Source organism: Lissotriton vulgaris, chromosome 8 (genome assembly GCF_964263255.1).
Source record: "Lissotriton vulgaris chromosome 8, aLisVul1.2, whole genome shotgun sequence".
Taxonomy (NCBI): Eukaryota; Metazoa; Chordata; class Amphibia; order Caudata; family Salamandridae; genus Lissotriton; species Lissotriton vulgaris.
Window position 1 is genome coordinate 655,460,737 of NC_141696.1, and position 15,313 is coordinate 655,476,049.

General features: G+C 46.1%; 1 protein-coding gene across 1 annotated transcript in view; it reads left to right on the forward strand.

The window, feature by feature from the left end:
• Window positions 1–15,313, forward strand: part of CRYBG3 (crystallin beta-gamma domain containing 3) — a 1,124,543-nt gene that overhangs the window by 708,145 nt on the left and 401,085 nt on the right. The window contains exon 16 of the mRNA XM_086936146.1: window positions 11,809–11,948. Coding sequence (XP_086792272.1) covers window positions 11,809–11,948 — 140 coding nt within the window. The remainder of the gene's footprint in view (window positions 1–11,808; window positions 11,949–15,313) is intronic.

Sequence of the window (15,313 nt, forward strand, 5' to 3'; positions counted from 1 at the left end):
AAGGCTGCTGACAAGTCTAGGAGGATGAGTAGACAGCAGTGGTCTGAGTCGAGGGAGTTGAATATGTCGTCCATGATGTTGAGGATTGCAGTTTCGGTGCTATAGCCTTTTCTAAAGCCTGATTGGTAATGGTCTAGCAAATTAATGTTGTCAATATGTTTGTTCAGTTGACGGAGAACGCATTTTTCTAGGATTTAGGCAAGGAAGGGGAGATTGGAGACAGGTCTGAAATTATTTAGGTCGGTTGAGTCTAAGCCTGGTTTCTTCAGAAGAGGAGTGACTTGGCCGACTTTAAGGCAATCTGGTATGATGCCAGTTTTTAGGAAGCTGTTTCATATTTCGCAGCAAAGTGGAGCCAGGGTGAGTTTCAGTTCTTTGACCATTTGAGAGGGTATGGGGTCGAGGATGTGAGACGATGGCTTGGAGGAGGACATTAAATTGAGGATCTCAGATTCAGTGATGGGGTCGAAGGAAGACCAGGTTGTTGCCGGTCGCCTTCTCGTGGTAGTTTCGATTGTTGGAGAGCACTCTTTGTCGGGGGGGGTTGGAGGTTAATGTTCAGTGAAAGTTCGATCATGGTGATTTTTTGATTAAAGAAGTTGGCGAAGTTGTCACATAGGGATTTAGAGGGCTGGACAAGGGATGTCGCTGGCTTGGACGTTTGTTTTTTGATGATGTCAAAGAGCTCTCTAGGTCTGTTTTTTCGCCTTGTCCACCGCGATGCAGAAAAAGTTGGATATGTTATTATTGATATGTTGTTTGTACTTTCTTCTTGCTGCTCTTAGTTCATCGTATCGGCTGGAGGAGAGATTCTTTCTCCAGAGACTTTCTGAGACTCAGAGGTGCCTTCTTTCCTCATTAATGTCCTTGTTGAACCAGGATCTGGAGGGTATGTTCCTGGGTTTTTTCAGTTTCAAGGGGGCTAGTTCGTCTAGGATGGAGGACATGGTAACATTATAGTGGGATGTGAGTTCTTCAGTTGAGAGGCCTTCCGGGGAGCTGGGCAGGAGGGACGATATTTTCTTTTCTAACTCATTTGTGTTGACCTGCGGTATGTTTCTCAACCATGAGGGGGGTCTGAGATGGAGGGAAGAGGCAAGGTCTGTTGAGGGAGGTGTAATAGGATAAGGTGATGGTCTGACCAGTCGACCGGAAGGATGTGATCTATAGTGATTGCTAGTGAATATCAAAGGCCCCCTGAATTCTAAGTCATAAAATTCCAAGGACAGGGAAAACAACAATACAAAAAAATATATTTCCTAGGCAATTATCGGTTAATAAGAACAGTACTATATGGAGGAAAACAATGTCTAAAAAATGCAGTATATTTTATTATATGTTATATAACTACTACAATGATATAAATAAGTAAATCAAAACATAGCATCAAATCCATTTATCTTAAACAATACATTAGAATCTTCATTAAAAACCTTTGTTTAAAAAACAAATAAAAAAATAAGGTAGTAATTATCGACGGGCGTTTCGGCGTAACAAACGCCTTCTTCAGGAAATTACCACACTTGTATTATGTGAGAACGTGCAAAACTGAGGTGGTCCTGCAATGTTAGGTGGACATGATAAATTTCTAAAAGGAATACATTTTAGAACATGAAAACACAGCAAGACATGAATGGCTCTGCTATATTGTCTGAAGGGATGTAATTCTCAATAGATATGATTTTGAGAAGCTGTTCTATAACGATAATCCTTATCTGTGATATCTTCAAAGATACACCATAAATTAAAAAAGGGTCATGAATAAAGACCACGTTGTCTCTTTAACTGTATAAACAGACAAGCGTCACGGAGCTAGAACGGGTGTTTTGATAATTTGAATACACCGTCACGGGACCTGGTGTGCAGCCCATGGTCTGAGAAATTGGGGCCGGTACAGATGGATGAATCCGTCACGGCGTAGATATAGAAAATTGCTGCTGTTTTCTGATGTTTACTGCACAGTAGCTCCGGTCGGCGAACTTCCAGCGTCTGGCGTCACAAATGGAAGTGGTCTATAGTGATTGCGTCATGTTTGGCGATGATGGCATCCAGGATTGCTCCTTTGTTGTTGGTTTCTTTTGAGCAGTGCTGGGTGAGGTTGCTGGTGTGGAGTAGGTCATTTAGGTTTTGTACTGGAACACTGTTCATATCATTCCAGTGGAGGTTAAGGTCGCCTAGAATGATGATGTTAGTATCTCGGAGAGAGCAGTGTGTGATTAGGTCTGATAGGTGTTCCGTGAACGTGGTGGTGTTCCCTGGAGGATGGTACAGGAGGTGGTAGTGCACTAGATTATTGTTTGGTGGTTTTGATGTTAGCGGTTAGGCATACGAAGGAGTTGTAAATGATATTGGTTTTGGACACCGATAGATTATTGTTGTGGATAATTCTCACGCCTCCACCTTTTTTGTCTTTTCTATCTTTATTGATGATAGAGAAACCCGGGGGTACGAGAACATCCAGGATCGGAGGAGAGGAGTCATTGAGCCAGGTCTCGGTGATGAAGGCTATGTCAATGTCATGGTTGAGAATGGATTCTGCCAGCTCTGTAGCATGTTTCGTGGCAGACCTGCAGTTTATGAGCATGAAGTTAGTGCGGGTAGTCTCTTTATTTGGTTCCGTAGGGATGGTGATGAGGGAGGCTGGGGGTCTGAGTGGTTTCTGGACAGAGTGATCATTTCTGATCCCAGTGATTACCTGGATTGCGGATTGCAGGGCGTGGGTTGGAGGGGTGATGTAAGAGGAGGCCAGCTCGATTGCTTCCTCCGGGGACATGGCTTCCATAGCCCTCTTAGGTCACGAGGCCTGGGAATATGGAGGGTGAACTGCCTGATTGGGAGACAGGGGTTGGGAGGCCTAAGGTGGGTGTGGGGGGGGGGGAGATGGGGCTGGAGTTGGTGTTGGGGGGGGTTGTAGAGTGACAAGAGGTTGGTTAGGATCAGATTCAGACCCTGTAATAAGGTGGAGAGTTGGCTTTCAATACGGGCGAGGAGGTAATCTGTCTCTTCTTGACGGGGTGGGTTGGAGTTGGGAGTGATCTCTTCGGCGTGGAGGTGCGCTGGCAGAGTTGTGTTGACTTTTGTTGTTAGTAGATGTCAGTTTGGGTTATGGGATGTGAGGTATGATGTGAGGGATCTAGATGAGGTAGTCTATTTTTCTTGCTAGGGTGTAGATGACGGGAAAGAGAGGCTTGGGGTGTTGGTTGCGGTCGCCCGGAACCGGATGCGGGGATTCCGCGCCGGGGGTTGCTCTGGATGAAGAGGTATAGCAGGGGGTGGCCATGTCATTGGAGGTGGGGGGATTGCCGATGGTCAGAGGATGCGCTACGGTGGTTGTGATAACCGGAGGCGGAATGGGGGGAAAGTTCAGTATGAGGGATTGACTTCCCCGGTGGGTATGGAGCGGTGAGTGGGGGGGTAGTGTGTGGGTGCTGTTTGTTAGTAGAGAGGGAGGTCAAAAGCCTCCAGGTTGGCCTTGTTGGCTTGGATCAGGACAGTGCTGTTAGAGTAGATGGTCACCGAGGTGTGACACACAAAGCCGAAGGACATGGATACAGTGCGATACATACAAGAAATCGTCCTATCGGACACCTTGGATAGGTTAAATCAATTAACATATCCTGACTTAATCCAAATGAAAGCCACCTATGTACAGGACAGGGGTAGGTATCACTTCTTCGAAAAGGGAAGGGTACTCAGAAATTACAACACATAAAGAGAAATACACTTAAATGAATGAAATTCAGATTGTATTGACAGTCAACAGTATAAATACAATGTTTGCATATAGTAGTCGCTCCAATAAGTGCAATAACGTGCTCAGAAAGAATGCTTGAGAGTGAATTTCTACAAAATGTAAAAAGGGGGAAAGACCCATAGCATAGACCAGAGGTCTTCAAACTTTTGTAGGTTGAGCCCCCCAGCTGATTTTTTTTAGATGTTGGGCCCTCCCACCACCTGACAGAAATGTTTGGACTCGACCGCCACACGCACATTCCGGGCATATTCAGCGAATAACATTCAATACAATAAGAGTGCTTAGTAAACTGCAGGTTTGTGAGTAGGTGGGTGTGGTGAAATGACAGAGGCTTATTACACAGCTCAAATGAATACATAATTCTTATTTATAAGCCTGCCTGTGTAATTTTAAAATAAACTTTCAGGGACATTTTAAGGATTTTGGGGCCTGTGGGCCAAATGTATTTTTGGGGCCCCTGTTCGGACCAGCTTTGATTTAATGATCAAGTCTCTGCTCTTTCATGCCTTCTTTGGTCAAATACTAAATGTGTGTACATCGGATATTCAGGGATAGTGATGTCTGTTTTCAGTATGTGACACAACAGCAGTTCACTAATAGTACTGTAAATAATCTGTCACCACCTTCTATTTCTCATATGTGAGGTCATGTATTGGTCTAAAATAAACTTTTTATATGGAAGTCGCATGACGCATAAACACATTTTGTCTGTAAAATGTATGTAATAGACTTTTACACATTAAAAATGAATGGTTGAAAAACGATATTTACAACATTGTGTTTTAAAATGATTCAAGGTCATGAGGCAAGACTGGAATAGAGCTGGCACTTTCAGTCCCCCCCCACCCAATCCCTTTATTTATTTATGCGTTTTTATATAGCGCAGACTTTACCCGAAGGGGTGCTTCACAATAGGAACAGAACTGATACATGAGAGAACATTACAAGTGAACAAATTACAAAAGCAAACGCTAAATTACATGAGGCAAAAGTGACAATCATGAGCAAACAAATACAAGAGAAAGTAAACGAAACATTATGTCCCTGGAAACTTTGTCTCCGTTCTGGGAAGAGCTAACTCTCCCAGGAGGGGGTTAATTCACAGAGCTGACATGCTTCAGGTGCAGTGGGAGGCGAGGGGTCTCCTCTGCTAAAAACCAAAAGCGTGTCCCACTGAAGCTGAAGCTGTCAGCTCTGTGATTAACCCCCTCCTGGGAGAGTTACCATAACAAAAGAACGGGCACCTCCTGCGCTATCGATCTCCCCTCCCTCCCCCTTCCAGATACCGGAGTCCGAGTGCTTCAAGTAGACTTGCAGGGACAGACAGATGACTGCAGGGCACAAAGGTCAAATTGAAGTGGAGTGCGCGCCGCCCCTGGGCAGGTGTCACGCCCCCCCAGTGGGGCGCGCCCCACAGATTGAAGAACACTGGCATAGACAATCTCTTTTACAACAATACCGGTCTTTAAATCCTATTGCATAGCAAAAACATATCCACTCTAAACAGAGGTAATTGCTTAAATTAACATTGCATCTATGCAGACAGTCTATTTAATCCAGGCAGTACAAAATGTTGGTGTTTCAACCCAACAACAAAGGACTTGTATGATGAACAGAAATGAAAAGGATTTTGTGGAAAATTCAAGGCGAAAGAAAGAATTTGATGCGAAAGGAAACAGATTGTAATGGATTCAGCGAATAGTAAGGCTACTAGTTGAGTAACGGAAGAACAGGAATTAAAAGACACAGGAATATATCCTAGATTAAGCCTAGATAAGTAAGTTCTGTTTTATAAGATCAGAACGATAGGTTAAGAATGCTTTAGAGGTAAGACAGAATAAGTGTGTTGAAGGAGTAGTGGCTGGAAGAGACCCCACAATCCCTGGAGTGTATTACATATGTGGGACCAATGCCTATTTCCGGTTGCCTTCTAAATGGGTGGGTAGTTGTTAAATGGGATTAGTGTTTCCAAACGTGTATCATGTAGATGGATTAGAAGTTAAGAATAAAGCCACTCATGGGATATCTGTTTGCAGCGCCTTACAATTAGTGGGTGATATTATTGGTGTTTAATTACTTCAAGGTATGATTTTGAATGTTGTGAAAATTAGAAAGTTGCCCACTTTAGTTGACAGGCTAAAAGCTGATAGAGCAGGTGTATGAGGCAGGTGTAGGAGGTGCCATTAATTCAGAATTGATAGCAACGAGCACCATGGCTTTTCAAAATAGATTAACTTCAGGTATTTTGCTTGCAAAAGAGGATGGGATTTGTAAAGTACTATGTGCCCAGCAATGCTGCACTTATGTGCCAGATAAGAGGAAGGAAATCAACAAGTATGTAAAGATTATTACTAGTCTATCTAAAGACTTGAATGAGTTGGAAGAGACAGGTGCTTGGAAAACAATTGGGAAAGGCTTTCCTGCTATAAGTAGTTGGCTTAGTAGATTTGGTGGTGGACCTTTATATGCTATATTATGGCCTATATTGATTATTGTAGTTTATGCGATTAGTTTGTTTTTGATGATGAAGAAATGCAAGTTGATGAAGGGGGAAAAGAGTACAGAACAGAAAGGTGGATAGAAATAAGCAGATGGCAAGGGAGTGGAAAAAAAGATGGAAGACATAGAATTGAAAGAGAGACGTATTGGGTCTATTCTGACTGAGTTAAAGAAGCTAGAGGAATCTAGGCATAAGCAGCAACGGACAGCAAATGCTTTCTGATTTATCATAAGGTCAAATTGGTGGGTGTTTGTGATGGCTCTATGAACCATCAGATGTGGGAAATTGATGATGAAATGTCACCATCCTTTATGTGTGCTTAATGTAATGTTGACCTCTAACTTGCTTAACAATTACTTATGTGTGTGCTCATGTTATTTTATACTTCTATTTAGTAAACAAAGTGATTTATATGTTCTTGGTTAACTATAGTTAGGATAACTGCATCTTAACATTGACATGAGCGAGCCAAGGAGCTTGTCTACTTTTAAAGTCAACATTGTATTTTTTCTTGGTGTGCATAACTTTCTGTTTTAGGCACCAAATGTCACCATGTTCTCATTTAAAATTTGAGTAATTTTTGTGTGAAGGTCATGTTCATTGAAGTTGAATTGGTTGAACAATAATCCTCAGCACCTGCACAGGATGGGAGGCAGAGGAGGTGAATACTTGTTTGTGAGATATTGTGAAGGTTGTGATGATGGAAGAATATGGCATAGTATTATCCTTGAGACGGAGGCCGACACCAAGTACAGTCGAAACACAGATTTTTATGATTGGTTCTTACTTGTAGGATGTATTTCTTAGACTTCATTTTGTGTTTAAACTGTGTGAAGCTTTTTAGTTACCCTGGGGATTTGTCCCATCCATCTTTACAGGTGGAGGTCCCTTCCTCTCTCTCTGACCCATTTCTCCCTTTTCTTCTGTTCATAGACTTACTTTCTAGAGCAAATATATTTCTCCTTTTCTTGAATGGAACCTTAATTTGGTTCTACTTTCAGTGCTATGTTTCCTGATCCCATCGCCTTGAGGTTACTGACTCACCCACAACATTAGCTTAGCTTTAGAGAGTTTTATCTTACTTTTCATATACTGTATTTAATAAAGTATACTTACATTTGGCGAAATGAATTGCTTCGATTATATTCATATATGCTGAATTTAGATGACTACTAATTTATACCTAATCCATTTGAGATCATAACTTTACTAATTTGTAGATAAACCCTCATGGTTTGCAAAATTATTGGTATATTTAATTCCTGTGGGGCATATTCTGCTTCACTGTCATTGATATATTGCTGAATGAATGGCTGTAGCCTCTGTTAGGGATAAAGGTCCATTCTTGTGGACATAGTAATGTTTCAAATTTGCACAAAGTTTGTGCAGTGCAAACACCATACTCATCCCTCACGCTATCACATGTGATATGGGGATATAAGATGAATGCACCCCTTACCAACCCAAAAGTGTACATTCCAGTCAGTTATGGAAGCATGCTTAGGCACTAATTAGCAGTTGGTTGTCAGGATTGCGGGGGGCTCCAACCCATACTCCCTAATGAACCAGCTAATACTGATCCTGCGTCTATTTAGAACCATATGTTTTGAAGTCCACTTGTCTGAGTCTCATAAATTGCTCAAGAGTATTAAGGATACTCAGTGGTACACATCTTAATGATGTCCACTACTGGTAGGAACAGTACAACATTTCCTCATGTCTAACCACCTGTTCTTGGTTTGCAGGAAAGACCTGACATTGCACTGTCCTGTGAGCTGTATTATAATTTTTCCTGTAACATCTGTCCCTTCTTTCTTAATATTAAAAGATTTAAAGATCCTACAATGTATCCAAGGAAGAACATAAGCTGGATGTGCTTTCATCATAAAAAATTACTTGGCATATGGGATGAAAGTGTTCTTAGAAATAAATGATCATTTAGAATACCCTCAGAATCTTGACCAGCGCTGACGACTCACTTATCACCGCCGAACACATGCCCTTCCAGATCCACACCGACCCCAACACCACCCTCAGAGGAACCCTCATCTACAGACCTCCAGGCCCCTGACCGCAGTTCAGCGACTCCATCGCCGACTTCATCAGCGTGCATGCCCTTGCGTCCACGGACTACATCCTCCTCGGACACCTGAACTTCCACCTCAAAAACAACGACGACAGCAACTCCACCACCCTGCTCGACAACCTCGGACTCAAACAGTTTGTTACGACTCCCACCTCCTCCGCCGGACACACTCTCGACCCCATCTTCTCAGCCAGCAACCATGTCACCTTCAGCCACACCACCTGACACCACTGGTCCAACCACCGCTGCGTCCACTTCTCCTTTGAGAAGCCTACCACGCACCACTGCACACAACGGGTACCCCACCGCAGCTGGTGGAAAGTCACCGAAGACCAGCTAGTCCCCACCCTCACCCAAAACCCATCAACGGACACTACTGACACAAACTCCGCCGCCCTCAACCTCAGGCAATGCATCGACCGCTGTGCCAACACTCTCGCCCCGATCAAGAAACCCTCGAACAGACGCACAGACAGAAAAGCCATCTGGTTCACCGCCGCCGACCTACAAGCATCCAAGCAGGCCTGTCGCAGGCTCGAGAAGAAGTGGCACCATGAACAAACACCGGACAGCAACCCAGTCTACAAGAGCGCCACCAGCAGACACCACCAACTCATCCGAACCGCCAAAAGTACCTCCTTCAAAGAACACGTCGACAACAACGCACACAACAGCAAAGAGCTCTTCAACATCGTGAAGGAACTCTCTAACCCCAGCTCCAATTCCAACAACATCCTGCCATCACAAGACCTCTGTGACTCCCTAGCCACCTTCTTCCACTGCAAGACCGTAGACATCCACAACAGCTTCAGGGCTCCAGGCCCCCGCGACAGACACAGCAACTTCAGACTCACTGCCCCCCAGCCACATCGACCCCTGCTCTCCTTGACACCCGCCAACAACGAAGACACCATCAAAATCATTAACACCATCCACTCCGGTTCTCCATCTGACCCCTGCCCGCACCACACCTTCAGCAAAGCAAGCTACTCTATCGCACCCCATCTCCGCAAGATCATCAACAGCTCTTTCGAGACACCAACCTTCCCGGAGAGCTGGAAGCATGCCGAGATCAACGCCCTACTCAAGAAACCCAAAGCTGACCCCAATGACCTCCAGAACTTCCGGCCCATATCCCTCCTCCTGTTCCCGGCGAAAGTCATCGAGAAGATTGTCAACAGGCAACTGACCTCCTTCCTCGAAAAGAACAACATCCTGAACCCATTCCAATCCGGATTTTGCAGCAACCACTGCACCGAAACCGCACTCAGGGCCATGATGGAAAACGAAGAAACCGCGGCCCTCATCCTCCTGGACCTCTCGGCCGCCTTCGACACTGTCTGCCACCACTCCCTTCGCACATGCCTCCACAACGCAGGGATCCGCGACAAAGCACTGGACTGGACCACCTCCTTCCTCACCGGCAGAACCCAAAGTGTCCGCCTCCCCCCTTTCCGCTCTGAAGACACCAAGATCATCTTCGGCGTACCCCAAGGATCGTCCCTCAGCCCGACACCCTTCAACATCTACATGGCACCCCTCGCTAGCATCGCCAGATCACACAACCTCAACATCGTTTTATACGCCGACGACACCCAGCTGATCCACTCCCTTACCAAGGCCCCCACCATCACCAAATCCAACCTCCACGAAGGAATGAAGGCCATCGCCGAATGGATGATGAACAGCCACCTGAAACTGAACTCGGACAAGACGGTGGTCCTCATCATTGGATCCACCCCCTCCGCCTGGGACGACTCATGGTGGCTGACCGCACTGGGAGCTACACCGACGCCCAGTAACCACGCCCGCAACCTGGGAGTCATCCTGGATTCCGCATTGTCGATGACCCAGCAAGTGAACGCTGTCTCCTCCTCCTGCTTCAATACCCTCCCCACGCTCCGCAAGATCTACAGATGGATCCCCAGCGGTACCAGAAAGACAGTCAGCCCGGCCCTCGTCAGCAGGAGACTGGACTAGGGCAACGCCCTCTATGCAGGAACCTCAGCCAATCTCCAGAAACGACTTCAACGCATACAGAACGCCTCTGCTCGCCTCATCCTAGACGTCCCCCCTACAGCCACATCTCAGCCCACCTGAAAGACCTGCGCTGGCTCCCCGGCGGCGGCAGATCATTCTCCCACCTCGCCGCTAAAACCTGGAACACCCTGCCCATCCGCCTATGACAGACCCAGGACCTGCTGGCCTTCAGGAGACTCCTCAAGACCTGGCTGTTCGAGCAGTAGCAGCACCCCCTGCCACTCCCCCCGCCTACAGCGCCTTGAGACCCTCACAGGTGACTAGTGCTGTCTACAAATGTATTGATTGATTGATTGTATACGAATTTGGAGTTGTATGTGTATTTTTATTGTACTAAATGTTTTATATCACCTTACGGTGCTTTATTTGTTTCAGCTTTACCCTGTTGTTAGTCTTTCCCTGTTTTACCTTATATAAATACATGTGCTCCCCGAGATGTTTTTACTTACTCAGCTTCTTATAGTCCTTAATGTATTGCTACATCTTGTGTTTTTCATATATTCTCCTAGTGTATCATTCCCATCCTTTTATATTCATGCATAAATGTATGTTCCTTAATTAAAGGTGAATACAAAATTAAGTGAGCAACTGAAATAATTTCTTAATTTATGATTAAACCAACTATGTCTGCTTTCTTCCCATACTTTTGGTTTTTTATTGTGCAACTGTCCCCTACAGCTTTATAATATTTTGTTTTGCTCCATGTAACACCAACCCACTGCCGTATGGATACTGCAGGCCACTTTAGATACATATAAACATATGAGCAAGATTAAACAATTACGCAGATTAGGTAAAAGCACATTATGATAATTAGGGTACCATACTGAGAATGCTTCTTCTATATATATTGAGGTTTCTCACTTCATACCACCGTTATCGAAGTTGGTTATTTAATTTGGTTATGAGATGTTTCCTGTGAGGTTAGGAAGTCTCTTAAAGAATCAGATGTAACACGGTACCAGTGCCAAAAATGTGTCTCTTGTAAAAAAAAATCCTGATTGTAGTTTGTGGAAATGGAGTGTTTCAGTTTTCTACCTTGTGTTCTGGTAATTACCTGAGAGTCTTCAAAAGAACCTCTGTTTACACTGATTGTTAAGATGTATTGCAAATTAAATGCAAAACGTGAGAGAGCTCCATTATTTACCCATGTGATTTTTTGTGTGACCGATTTTATGCTCAGTATGAAGTTTGGTGAATTAGAAGAGACCTATATGATTCATACGTACTGTGTCCTATATTATTTGTGAACTGGCATTGATGGTTTATGTTGGTTGGGGTATTTAGAATAAATTGTTTGCATTTGTACTGTGCAAATAAAACAATATATTGCTGTTTTACTATATTTTAAATATCTAATTTGCCATGATGAAATTTGCCTGCTTGAATAACCTCAGGCAATTTCTAAATGTACATGTGTGCTTACAGGTTTTTGCAGAGCCCTTGATCAGTCTTTTTTCTTTGGACTCGTGTGAAGGGAGAGAGCTATACTTTGAAGAAGCTGTGAATTCTGTTCTCAGCAAGGACCTTCACTTTTACACTCAATCGGTGCGGGTAAGAAGTGGACTGTAAGTACTGCCATCTTTGTTACCTTATTTTAACAATTGAAATATTGTGTGTGTGTTTTTTTTTTGCATTAATTAAGCTCCAGAATCTGGGATGGTGTAGTGTGACAGCACGACAGGAGAAGATGTGTTGTCAAATGAAGATTTATTATAAGTACAAGGGCCCGCAGGGAGCGGGAATAAAGGTAATCACAACGGGAGTCAGCTGTCATCTGTCACACAGATGACAGTGACGTCACATAAATAACATCAGAACATTCCAAGTGACGCAGAGTGACGCTACCTAATGGAAATGGAAAACATACTGAGACATATGTCTAACAACCCCCCAGGACAAGATATAACGAGTACAACATCTCCCTTTCTCCATCAAAAACAATAAAAGATTATTCCATAACATAGTCCTTAAACTTTGTCGGCAAATTGATGATTCTGCCCACCCTGGAAGACAATCCCCCAGTGTGATTGATTTCTGTGTCCCTCGCTCCTGTAACAGTGGACCCAGACACCTCTGTATTGTTTTCTAGCACAGAGCCCTCTTGAGCCAGAACAGTATCCCCACTGCCAACAGAACGACTTCTTGGACTGTCTCTCAATGCAAAAGAACTCTCATGACTGACGCTGGATTGCAACAGTTCTGTGCCGCTAGACATGTCATCCCATTCCAGCACACTTTCATTAAGACTAGTATCTCCTTCTTCCCTCTCTTCGTGTGTACCTGCTGCCCGTTTTGCTGGTGGAACAGCTTTCTCTGCGTGGACCCAGCTACTCCTCGCCGGACCCGCTCCGCGGGTCCCGCTTCGTTGGTTTGGGAGCAGAGGAACATCGGGAGTGCGTGCAGACGCCAAGGGTGCCGGTAAGCCTTGCAGGGCTGCGAGCAGCGTGGTCAGGGACTCCATATCCCAGGAGTCCCTGATAGCCCGGCAGCAAACACCTGGGCCGCTCTCCCTGCAAGCCCCGCCCCTTCACCTACGGAGCTAAAAGCCAGCGCTCCCACCGTCTCTTTGGGACTCTCTTCGTGTGTACCTGCTGCCCGTTTTGCTGGTGGAACAGCTTTCTCTGCGTGGACCCAGCTACTCCTCGCCGGACCCGCTCCGCGGGTCCCGCTTCGTTGGTTTGGGAGCAGAGGAACATCGGGAGTGCGTGCAGACGCCAAGGGTGCCGGTAAGCCTTGCAGGGCTGCGAGCAGCGTGGTCAGGGACTCCATATCCCAGGAGTCCCTGATAGCCCGGCAGCAAACACCTGGGCCGCTCTCCCTGCAAGCCCCGCCCCTTCACCTACGGAGCTAAAAGCCAGCGCTCCCACTGTCTCTTTGGGACTCTCTTCGTGTGTACCTGCTGCCCGTTTTGCTGGTGGAACAGCTTTCTCTGCGTGGACCCAGCTACTCCTCGCCGGACCCGCTCCGCGGGTCCCGCTTCGTTGGTTTGGGAGCAGAGGAACATCGGGAGTGCGTGCAGACGCCAAGGGTGCCGGTAAGCCTTGCAGGGCTGCGAGCAGCGTGGTCAGGGACTCCATATCCCAGGAGTCCCTGATAGCCCGGCAGCAAACACCTGGGCCGCTCTCCCTGCAAGCCCCGCCCCTTCACCAATCACACCATCTATTTACAAACGCTTGCTCCACCGCTACGCGGGAGCGAGCGGGAGCGCGCCGGGAGAAGCCCGGGACAAGGGCGGGACCGTCTGTGGCCGTCCGGGGCCGGAGGAGGCCGGGCTGGGCCACATCCCTTGGCTCCAGAAAGCGGGCATCCAGCCACCAGGACTATGGCTTCAGGAACTCGGTCTTGCAAGACAAAGAAATCTGCTGGAGACGTTGTTTTAGGTACTATGGACCAGTTCATAACCCGTGCTGTTTCCATAGTTGAGAAGGAAATAATCTTGGCAGAGCGAAGGCTATCTCGGGACTCATTGAGCACGTCAAATAAGCGCTCTTCCTTGGGCGCCATTGCCCTAGCTGATAGCCCTGGTCATATTCCACCAACACCTTTATTAATAGTTGATTCCCCTACTATTGATGAGAGAGTGAGTCGGATTAGGGCTAGCCTAGAAAGGGTAACCACCACAGCACCAAGTATTGTGCTCGACCCGACACACTCCATTTCCTCTCTTCTTAGTATCCCATCACCAGAGGGGCAGATTTCAGATTGTAATCCTAATACCCCTGATGACTCGAGCCCCCATGTGCTTGTTAATATAGATGTGAATTCCCCATCCACTGCAGGCCATTCTGATACTAACACTCCTAGAGTAGTAGCCCCTGAAACTGTACCTGTAGGGAATCTAACCCTAGGCACTGTCCCTCAAAAGAAGAGAAAGCGTCCCACTAGTCCCCGTAGGGGAGGCTCTCTAAAACCTCACAGTAAGGTTAGTAGGAACATCACATCAAAAGGGGGCATTACCCCGAATCAGGTTCCTCACTTAAAACCCCAAGCGTCCCATATTGGAGACTCTGCTGTTGAGGGCATTCCTGGGCAATTGGCTCCTATAGATGCTAGCATTTTCCCCCAAGTCGAGAGCATTATTAAGTCTGTGGTGATGCCACTCGTAGACAAGATCAATGGCCTTACACGCAAACTAGCCTCACTTGAGCAGTCAATGCTGGACAACTTTTACGCAGTGAAATCGTTAGTTAAATTTCACGCTAAAATCCAGGTTGAAGAAAATGGTGGGTTAAGGAGTGGTGCTGCTCCAACAGTTCCCCCTATTTCGTCAGCCCTCCCTGAGCCCTCACCTAGTCAAAAAACGCTTGCCTTGGCTAAGGCTCCTAAACCCCAACAACCTAATACTGGAACCATACCCCTCCCATCGACCCCTACTCCTGAGTCTAGTGTGGCCCGTCCAATGAACAAATCCAGCACCCATGCATCAAAGGCACCTAAGGTCAAATTTGCTGCAAACCCCAAACCTACCACCCCCAAAACTAAGGCAACCGGAGATACAGTGACTGTAAGCAAGGGTGCCACAATCACAATCACATCTCCTCCTATCTCTGCTTCGCATGCAGCGCCCAAATCTCCAGCAAAAACCACAATAAAATCCCCAGCCAAAGACAGGATAAAACGGCGTACGCCAAATGCTAGCCTTCCGCCTGGCTGTAAGCCTTATGTGGTTATTCTAACAGGGGTACCCGAGCTTGAAGAGGGTTCTTGTGAGTCCTATTCTGAACTCAAATACAAGACGCTCTCCTGGCTAAAAGCTAATAGACCCCTCCCAGGGCACATTGATGGCAGAATAGCCTTCGTCCGACGGGTGGGTTGGATCGGTAACAGACGCAAGGCTACTACAGGGGACTGTGTGTTGGTCAATTTCAATGATCCCAGAGCTGCTGGCATGATTTGTAGCCAACAGTCGCATCACAACTTTTGCGACATA